General features: G+C 35.1%; 1 protein-coding gene across 1 annotated transcript; it reads right to left on the bottom strand.

Moving 5' to 3' along the window:
- Nucleotides 1-7,100: 7,100 nt before the first annotated feature.
- On the bottom strand, nt 7,101-10,232 carry LOC134241857 (uncharacterized). Its single transcript, XM_062723879.1, has 2 exons — nt 10,173-10,232; nt 7,101-8,013 (listed from the first exon to the last, which is right to left on the bottom strand). The coding sequence occupies exon 2, from the start codon at nt 7,943-7,945 to the stop codon at nt 7,253-7,255; it is 693 nt and encodes a 230-aa protein (XP_062579863.1). The 5' UTR covers nt 7,946-8,013; nt 10,173-10,232; the 3' UTR covers nt 7,101-7,252.
- Between the last annotated feature and the right edge of the window lie 1,010 nt (nt 10,233-11,242).

Below are 11,242 nucleotides of genomic sequence, written 5' to 3'. Positions count from 1 at the left end.
TGTATCATATTGTACCTTTATTTGCCAACTTTATTATATTTGAAAATTGGACAAATTTAAATACATGTATAGGAAGCATATAAAAATAACTAATAAATACTAAAAATTTAAGAAAAATAGAGGATATTCGGATTAGCATATATCCATTTTATTTAAATTACCCATTTCAATTTGGTAATACCATCCTATAGGCCCTATATAGTAGTATCTTTTTGTGCAAAAATAAAAAAAAATTAATCTTTTGAACTACCAGTAGGTATCGCATTATTGGAAACAGTAATTTTTAGCTCTACTGGTCAGAGACTAGAAGAGCTTATGCGATAGTAATGCGTCCGTCCATCTAGCTGTCCGTCTGTCTGTAAACAATTTTTTAACGGTACTCCTCCCACAGTTTTGGTCTGATTTCAATATAACTTGGCACACAAATATACTACACTAAGATACATAGGATATTTCATCGGTTTTTGATTTCGATGTACAGTGTTGCCATGTTTACTAAAAATAGAATTTTCTGTGAAATTTCTGTAAAATACTACTCGTCCTACAATTTTTGTCTGATTTCAATATAACTTGGCACATAAGTAGACTACACTAAGATACATAAAATAGTGCATCAGTTTTTGATTTTGATGAACAAGGTTGCCATTAATAGTAAAAATAGAAATTTCTGTGAAATTCCTTTAAAACGCTACTCATTCTACAGTTTTGGTCTGATGGTAATGGCTTCGTTTCTCATCCTTTGTTATAAGTACAAACCAGTTGAGCTACAGTCTTGACAGAGATTTCTGGTTTAATGTTAAGGTCAGACGACACATTCCTCAAAATAAATAATTTTTCTTAAAAGATAGTCATTGAAGAATAGGTACTTAAACAAGATTCAAAGAATTCAATATTTTTTTATTCAAGAAGCAATAAATAAGGGTACCTTACCAGCCATTTGGACAAGATACGAAAGGTTCATATTTCGTATATAACCCTTACGGATAATCCTCTAAACGGCTTTCTCACCATTTTTTGGTGTACCTATATTTTGAAAACAATGTGGAAATCAGAAGAGAATGCTGAATATGAATATTTTTTATCTTATTCCAAGATATACAAAACATATTAAGGAACGTGTCGTCTGACCTTAATTTCCAGGAAAAAGGTAATGACCTTGACCTGACCTTGCCTCTAATATTAAACGGTCAAATTTATTCTTACTTATACCATCACAAATATTATCCTCTTGATTCTGTAAACATTTCATTAGTTTTTAAATACAAGAAATGTGAGATTAATCCTACCTTAACCAACATAAAATATTTATTAATGTAAGTAATCCCTACCCCATCCCATCCCGACGCTTACAAACATGCTTTGTCTCATTACTTCTCCTTAAATTGAAAACTTCCATTAAACTACAGCGTTGTTTGCTCGGCTTTTTGTTTTATTTTGAAGAGAAAGTCGGTGATGTTACATTGGACGACAAGCTGAAATTTATAGTTTTTTTTCACGGCTGGCGTAAAAAAACGAACATATCCTTTAAAAAATACTACTGTAAACTATAGTTTACTTTAGTTAACTATAGTACCAAAATAAACATTTAAAACTTAAATTTACTTTTAATAGTGAAAAATTTGGAACTTTGATTTGCTATAGTAAAAACTTTGAAACTTTGATTTACTACAGTGAATACTTTCGAATTTAATTAACAAAAGTAAAGACTTTGAAACTTTGATGTAATTATGTTTTGTTTCCTATTCTTAATATTTCATTACATTTCAAGGTTAAGAAGTAACTAAGGAAGAAATCAAAAACCGATGCAGAAATTAAGTATCGTAGTGTAGTCTATTTGTGTGCCAAGTTATATTGAAATCAGAACAAAACTGCAGGGGGAGTAGCATTTTGAGAAATTGTTTACAGACATACGGACAGACAGGCAAATATACTACAAAATGAAGTATGCGTCATTTAGAATTTTAAAAAAATCAGCTTCATCAACTTCATTCGACATGTTTTTCATAATTTGTTAGTTATATACATGTACTAGTTTTCAAAATTGATTCTAAAATAATCATGCCACAGTAATGTATTCAAGTAAAACTGAAAACAAATAAAGGATGAATGAATCTTAAAATTTTCTCAAAATAATATATTATTCAATGTATTGTATTCATTTGTATTCTCTGTGTAACATATACTTAAACATGAATTGTCAATATTGATGTCTCTCTTTATCGAAAGAACTTTATTCGGTAGTAACCAATATTTGCCCCCAAAATCAAACTTTGATGGAGATATATTTAATTAGGTTCTTAAACAGGGGAGTATATGATGACTTCAAAGCACTGAATATTTTCATAAGTAATGACGCCATATGTACGTAATGACGTCACAAACATGACGTAAATTTCATTTTTTTATGAATTTTACAGAAAAATGTACATATTTCGTCGATATTTTGAGTAAAAGTCACAAAGCGCATGTGTGTTCAGGATCAATATTTTGATATAATGTGTAGAATGATAATATCAATGAAATATGTCAATATTGTTCCTGAACAAACTTGCGCTCTATTAATTTTCAAGCTAAAACTGTTGAAATTTTTTCCATTTTGTCCTCTTTCTGAAAAAGGATATAAAATCGGACTAGTTTGTGACGTCATAAAACAAAAATTGTGCATACACTGCTTTGACACTATTATATTTTCTGTTAAGTTATTTTTCTCATACAATTTATTGAATTCAGCACAAATCAGGAAGTTTTCAAAATTTGACTTTTGTGGGGGCAAAGATATGCGATATACCGCATATAGTTATTTGGAGAAACGAAGCAGATTAAAAATACAATTATAGTGAAAATTATCAATTTATTTCTCGATACGTATATCTGAAATGTTAACAGTGACATGTGTTAAGCTTAATCAAATCTAAAATACAAAGTTTGGAATATTTAAATAGATTCTATATATTTTAGGTTGAGTATTAAAATCATTGTATCAAATTAAAAGGAATTTAAATGCTTGTTTGCTTCTGTATTTTCAGTAAAAAAAAAAATATCTTTTAAAAGGATTTGAATATCATTTTATTTATCCCTTTATTTGTATCTCTTTCTTCTAGCTATCTGACTATCTGTCTCTTAAACATCCGGGGCTTAACGACGGTACCTTGACTAGATAGAAAACACAGTAAAACTTCAATAATTACCATTTATATAACACAAGAGCATATATAAATGTTTTGACAAGTGATATCTCATTGTTCAGGAAAGGTGGATGTGTGTTTCTCTTAGATATTACAAGTGATTTCTAAATTTTATATCATTAAGGGTTGCAACTGCAACGCTTAATGATACACTAGTGTGTATCATTAAGCGTCGAATATGTCGATATTTGCTTGTTGCATTAGGCGTCGGTGTTGCACTGCATTTGTGACGCTTAATGATATAATTCTGTCATTAAGAGGCGATTTAGCATTAGCGGTTGATGATGTCAGCTATTAATGCAATGATTTATGGCATTAAGCCTTACAGTTGCAACGCTTAATATTTGTATCATTAAGCAGCGTTTTATCATTAGAGGTTGCTACAGAGCTGTTAGAGCCAGTAACTATAAGAGCCGTGTTGAAAGGGCTAGTAAACAGAAGAGCCAAGCTGTAAGAGCCAATCGCTTAGGAGCCAGCATCACTTTGATTTATTGTACATAAATGATTAAAGACAAATAGTCTAAACATTTATCTGCTTAATCACATATTTGTATATATATATTTAACCTACCAGGTCCTCAGAAAGTTAACTGAGGGAATTCAGCCGCCTCTGTTGTTTGTTATACTATTATTAGGCTTCACGCCACAAATATATAGTTTAATTTGCACCGTAGAATCCAGATTTAATGTGGAAACTTTAAAATGATGTAGAATTTCATAAAGAAATGCCGAGATCAAAATATGCGCAAAAAGATCAAACCTCCTTAAAAGTCAGAAGGACACAATGAATGAAATATTTAAATCCTTCGTATCTTACGATGTTCTTGAAATTTATTATAGAAATTCATTACTGATGTGCATCCTGGCATAAGTAAATCAAATTACTGAATGTACTGAAAAGCGTTTAGCATGCTTCCATCTAAACATACAAAAAATAATGCAAATGTGATGATAGTAAATTATACATAGCTTTGTCCTGTGAAATCACACATATTGTCAATCTTTCAACAGAGGGCGTATAACATCGAATAATAGATTACAAGTAGCGCTTCCTTGAAGTATTCATTGTCGATAGATACCGCCTTATGGAAGTTTCCAATGGCGATAAATATTGCGTAAAATCTTTGGTAACATGACAAAAAGGGATTACCGTATACTCACAGTACGCTAACCACTTAAAAAAAATAATGGTCTGAATTTTTAGTATTCTAATGTATAAACTTTTTGGGTAGACCTATCTTGACTATGATTTCGTTATCTGCAATCTTACATGGGGTGCGCCTATGTTTCATATTAATTTTTATACAAGTTGCCGGTGGGAAATGCAGTTTTGTGTTTATACTTTTTTCAAAACGTATCTATCATATAATCAGTTTTATGAGATTGAATAAGGCGCTGACGTAAGAGGTAAATGTTTAAATTTCAATTCTCATCTTTCTCGAATTGTTTAAATGATGTCCGCAGTGGTAGAGCGTCTGATCTTGACTCGCGGAGTAAGGAGTTGATTTTTACTTCGCAGGCTCAAATCCCACTGTGGGACATGAAGACTGGTCCCTCAAATGAGACTGTATAAACCGAGGTCCCTTATCGCAGTTGATGCTAGCACAAAAACGAACACAAACATTTGATTTTTTAATCTTAAAATAATAATTGTTGCAATAAAAATCAAAAACCAATAAAAAAAAATCAAAATCCCTAGGGCAGAAATAATGAGAACCAGCCTCTTTAAGACAAACAATTCACTTATAATACATCAATTCAAGGATACATCGAGGTATAAAATAAAACACACAAACCTCTATCGACGAAAAAAGCCCAAAATTTCATTTCACGCAAGAATGCTTTCTGGCAAATTTCGTTGAGATTCACCCACCGGTTCTTTAGAAGATAGAAAAACTAATTCTTTAGAAGAATTTGAGAACTTGAAAAGTTTACATTCACTTTATAAATTACCCAATTTTACCACGATCTGATGATAAACTCTCGAACCCATCTTCAAGCAGTGAAGGAACAGCATGCTACACCGCTAATCACATTTATAGTGTTTATTGACTGTAACTCAAAACTGAACAACGCTCTAAAAAAGCAGAGATAATGGACACACAGGTTTATCTTTATGGTTTCATTAGCATGAACGTAAACCTAGTTCTAAGATAGATAGATATTTATTTGGTATACTACACATACGTTGTGACAATGCAATATTAACGATATGATTTATGATATATATATATATATATATATATATATATATATATATATATATATATATATATATATATATATATATATAAATATACAGGTAACTCTCAAAACCTTGAAGTCCGCGGGACCGAGGAAAAACTTTGAGTGATCAAGAGTTCGAGTTTTCAAGAGTCCGGATTTTTCCGGATTGGTTTGACAGGTTTTAAAATAAGTCATACCGGATGTAATGATTTTCATGCAGTTCTTGCAAAACAACGATATGTTTTCGTATTTTAAGTGAATATTTATTAAAGTGAATAAAAAATGTACATCGTCAGTTCGTGTTTTTAAAAAATGTTTTAAGCATAGTATTACGGATATCATTCTACTCATTCGTTATAAGAAAAAGGCATAGACCAGCGTCGCGTGGTACATAGCATTGTGACTTTTCCAAACATATGCATTGAACGAAATTCTGTATGCATTTGTCCAAAAAAAGTCGTCATATTGACAGCGAGGCTGTTTCTGAATTTTCTTATTTCGTTAAACTTTGAAACTGATTCGAAATAAAAATTTAATTCATGAATTGTTTCGTCTCATATTAAATCTGCAATTACAGTTTCTCAGCGACACTACGTTTCTGAATTATCGTAATACAGACGATGATAATTATTTTGATAGCATATTAATTATAAATCAATTATCAACTTGCAGAATAAGTGTCACCTTAATAAACATCCCTTTTCACGAGACCCGCGTCTTCTGCCTGGGGTCATTAAATGTCCAGGTAAAGTTGCTAATTATGTAACTTTGTACACACATAGCCACTTCGAGGTATCAAGGGTGAATTTCAATAGAATATGCACAGCGGGACTGCAATTTTACTTCGAGAGATCAAGGGTTTCGAGAGATCAAGAGTTAGAGAAATCAAGAGTAAATTTGCTTAGTTATATAGGGAAAAAATTCAGGACCGGAGACTCACTTCGAGCGATCAAGAACTTCGAGAGATCGAAGTTCGAGCCATCAAGAGTTACCTGTATATATATATATATATATATATATATATATATATATATATATATATATATATATATATATATATATATATATATATATATATATATATATATTTATATTTAATTAAATTGTTTAATGCCATCTTTTATATATATATATATATATATATATAAAAAGCACTAAAAAACCAACAACACTGTATATCCTAAATGTCGGATCTACCAAGTAGATACAAGGTCACGGATGGAAATTTATATAAAGCACTAAAAATGACCAACGACACGAACAATAAAAATTGTCAAATTTTCGGGACGCCCTGTCCCTTCCTCAGGACAAAGAAAAAAGTTAAAAAGTCATAAGAACAAAGGAAAAATAGAAACAAAAACAACTAGCACTACTACTAAGCTACTAAACACTAGATATTTACATACTTAATAAATTACATGTTGAATTCGAAATTTTTAAGAACAATAATAAAGAAAGAAATCCGGACCGCTATGAAATGCGTCCGGTCTATCGGGTATACTCGGGTGAAGTGCGATTTACATAATTGAACGAATTAATTATGCTAATTAATTACGACAATCAGTAAATCGTACATTGTTTCATTCTCTCAAAATGGCGTAACTTTACTTAATAAAGAATAATCAAAGAAAAATAAGATGGCAGGGATATTTAAACATATGAATTATGATCCATTATAAATTTTGAAACATTCAAAGACTTATTACCGGGAAAAAATAATTAACAAAGGCGAAAACAATACATAGCTATGTGGGTTGTTCGAGAGTTGGTGACGCAAATTGACTGTAGAGTTTACACTAAATTGAGAGAATAATCTTGTTTAGTATCATCAGGAATTGGGTCTAGTTTACGTTCATTCTGGTGAAGTCATTTAGTTTGTTAATACCATTAGGGCGGAATGACTTCAATCTGTGCATCCAGAACTTTTCTTTGCTTTTTCTCTGAGCATCTGTCCATCTTGGGTTATGGTCAATCACCACTACTGTCATATCCTCCCATTTGTGACCCTCAAGGTTGAAATGTTCCCCAACGGGTTCATTGAGTTTTTTGGTCCTAATGGTCGAACGGTGGTTATTGACTCTCCTGCGGAGATCTCCTGTTTCACCAATATACTGTTTGGAGCAAACTTTGCAACTGATGAGATAAATGCAGTTGTCAGTATGACAGGACAAATTCCCTAGTATTTTGTAGCTGCGGCCTGTAACGGGGCTGTTAAAACTGTCTGTGTCAGTACTGTGCTTACAAAGAAGACATCTTCTGTCAGAGCAAGTTTTAAAGCCCCCGTTAGGTAATGGGTTGTCCAGTCTGGTTCTTACTACCATGTCCTTCAGGTTCCTTGGGCGTCTGTATGCAGCCAATGGGGGTTCCTTAAAGACCTCTGCCATTCGTTTGTTTGAATGGAGAATTGGTAGGTTCTTTTGAAGGATACCGCTAAGGTTCTTAAGGACGGGATGGTATGTGGTTACCAGAGGGACCCTACCGCTATTGTCTTTCTCCTTGTAGCGTAATAGGTTTTGCCTGTCATGTCCTGCCATCTCATCAATAGCTGTTTGTACGGTGCGGGCATTGTAGCCTCTTTTGCATAAGTGGGACTTAAGTGGGACTTCGAATCTTTCGACTTCATACGACTAAAAACTTAAAAGTAGTCTTATCATTTTGGCAATCGTAATTTCCTTTCAAATATGGCTATTAAAGATAACCCAACATTTAAACTTCTAAAGAAAGAACACCAAAAATCGATAAAAACTGAACACCGGGTCTCCAATTTACAGACCTACTTAGAGTGTAACATTATACCGAAAGGCTTTCAGATAAATGTTACACCTAACATAGGGCCAATCTCCAAACGCTTTCAGGAACGCTGGGATGTTATTACAAGGAGATGTTCTAAACAATTGATGTCACTCTGTCTTTCTTTGGATATCCACAAGTTAGGACAATTGAAGAGTGAGATCAAGTCCTTAGAATCATCCCTCAACGATATCATGTCCCAGACCGATCTTGATGAAGCCCATAATATTATAGACACCTATAATATGGCCCTAACCAATAAAGTCAACAAGACTCAAAAAAAGAAATTTCTCCGCGACAGTGTTCCACAGTCTAGGAACAACTGGTCAGAGGTCAGAGTTAACAAGACACGCAAACCCCGCTCGAGACGCTTCAAACGCATTAAGACAATCGCGAGGAACGGACCCATACAAACTCCTGACGTCTGCCCAGTGCTCAATACATCTAGTGCTCCTCTCTCCGAATCGGAGACCTCACTTCTTTCCAAGGGGCTAAATTTCTGCCCCACGCCACATGAGGTCGACGAAAAACAAGTCAGAGAGGACACCCGAGCATTCTTCCGGAGACTTCGTTTGAAGGAGCACTTCTCTAGAAAAGACTCCGAAGTAAATTCATACGACTCTTCCAAGCCAGATTTACAAGATCTAGAGGAACACAAACTCTATAAGCCCAAGAGTGACTGGGAACCTGCACCGGGCAAGTGCGGCGCGCTTGAGTCGTATATTGACGCCGTTGAGTCAGACATAGAGAAGCTCCTTTCAATGCCAGACAAGACTCCCGACAATTTGAGTAAGGAAGAGAGATCTGCCTTACAATCATTAAAAAATCGGGATGACATTGTAATCAAGAAAGCAGACAAAGGTTCTACAGTTGTAGTAATGGATAAAGAGACTTACATGGCGGAGGCCCAAAGACAACTCTCAGACGAACGTTTCTATAAGAAACTGGACTCTGACCCCACTAAAGAATTCTCCACCGCCATTACCAAATCTCTTGACGATATGTTTGAGAAAAATGAGATTGGTATCAACGTCTATGAGACCTTAAATCCTATTGATTGTAGACCAGGACAATTCTATCTGCTTCCTAAAATACACAAAGAAGGCATGCCAGGTCGCCCCATAGTCAGCGCAATTGGACACCCCACGGAGAAAATTTCTGAATTTATTGATTTACATCTCCGTCCACACGTAGAGAATTTGCCATCCTATCTCAAGGACACCACGGACTACATTAACAAGACGCCCTCTACTGGCCTCCCAGATCATACCCTCCTCGTGACTATGGACGTCACATCCTTGTACACCAATATTCCGCACGATGAGGGTATCGAAGCCTGTAGAGAAGTCTGGGATAGTAGATCCATACAAATTCCTTCTACAGAGTCCCTTGCTAAGCTCCTTGAACATGTTCTCAAGTTCAACAACTTCATGTTTAATGGAGAACATTACCTGCAGGTTAATGGCACTGCTATGGGTACGAAAATGGCACCGTCTTATGCCAATGTCTTCATGGGCAGACTGGAACGCAACTTGTTACTTCAAGCACCATTTAGGCCCCATAGCTGGTTGCGTTTCATTGACGATATAGAGATGAAGTGGGTGGAATGTCGCGAGAGCCTCGAGGCATTCATTACGTTTGCCAACACCTTTCATCAGTCGATCAAATTTACAGTAGACGTATCTAATTCGAAAAACGTATTCCTAGATACTACATCTACCCTGATTGATGGTGAAATCGAATTCAGTCTCCACACCAAACCCACAGACTCCCACCTATATCTTATGCCCTCTAGCTGTCATCCCCAACACACTTTTAAGGGAGTGCCTAAGGGTCTAGCCACCAGAATTCGACGCATCTGTTCGTCCCCTGCCTTATATCAGGAGCAAAGTGGTCTTCTTAAGTCCCACTTATGCAAAAGAGGCTACAATGCCCGCACCGTACAAACAGCTATTGATGAGATGGCAGGACATGACAGGCAAAACCTATTACGCTACAAGGAGAAAGACAATAGCGGTAGGGTCCCTCTGGTAACCACATACCATCCCGTCCTTAAGAACCTTAGCGGTATCCTTCAAAAGAACCTACCAATTCTCCATTCAAACAAACGAATGGCAGAGGTCTTTAAGGAACCCCCATTGGCTGCATACAGACGCCCAAGGAACCTGAAGGACATGGTAGTAAGAACCAGACTGGACAACCCATTACCTAACGGGGGCTTTAAAACTTGCTCTGACAGAAGATGTCTTCTTTGTAAGCACAGTACTGACACAGACAGTTTTAACAGCCCCGTTACAGGCCGCAGCTACAAAATACTAGGGAATTTGTCCTGTCATACTGACAACTGCATTTATCTCATCAGTTGCAAAGTTTGCTCCAAACAGTATATTGGTGAAACAGGAGATCTCCGCAGGAGAGTCAATAACCACCGTTCGACCATTAGGACCAAAAAACTCAATGAACCCGTTGGGGAACATTTCAACCTTGAGGGTCACAAATGGGAGGATATGACAGTAGTGGTGATTGACCATAACCCAAGATGGACAGATGCTCAGAGAAAAAGCAAAGAAAAGTTCTGGATGCACAGATTGAAGTCATTCCGCCCTAATGGTATTAACAAACTAAATGACTTCACCAGAATGAACGTAAACTAGACCCAATTCCTGATGATACTAAACAAGATTATTCTCTCAATTTAGTGTAAACTCTACAGTCAATTTGCGTCACCAACTCTCGAACAACCCACATAGCTATGTATTGTTTTCGCCTTTGTTAATTATTTTTTCCCGGTAATAAGTCTTTGAATATTTCAAAATTTATAATGGATCATAATTCATATGTTTAAATATCCCTGCCATCTTATTTTTCTTTGATTATTCTTTATTAAGTAAAGTTACGCCATTTTGAGAGAATGAAACAATGTACGATTTACTGATTGTCGTAATTGATTAGCATAATTAATTCGTTCAATTATGTAAATCGCACTTCACCCGAGTATACCCGATAGACCGGACGCATTTCATAGCGGTCCGGATTTCTTT

The sequence above is a fragment of the Saccostrea cucullata genome, unplaced genomic scaffold (genome assembly GCF_032062105.1).
Source record: "Saccostrea cucullata isolate Sc308-1 unplaced genomic scaffold, CSIRO_AGI_Scuc_v1 ctg9825, whole genome shotgun sequence".
NCBI classification, from domain to species: domain Eukaryota; kingdom Metazoa; phylum Mollusca; class Bivalvia; order Ostreida; family Ostreidae; genus Saccostrea; species Saccostrea cuccullata.
This window is presented reverse-complemented; position numbering and strand designations above follow the sequence as displayed.

Bases quoted from the DNA above. Each gene is read 5' to 3' on its own strand.
- LOC134241857 (XM_062723879.1), bottom strand. From the start codon at position 7,945: ATGGCAGGACATGACAGGCAAAACCTATTACGCTACAAGGAGAAAGAC.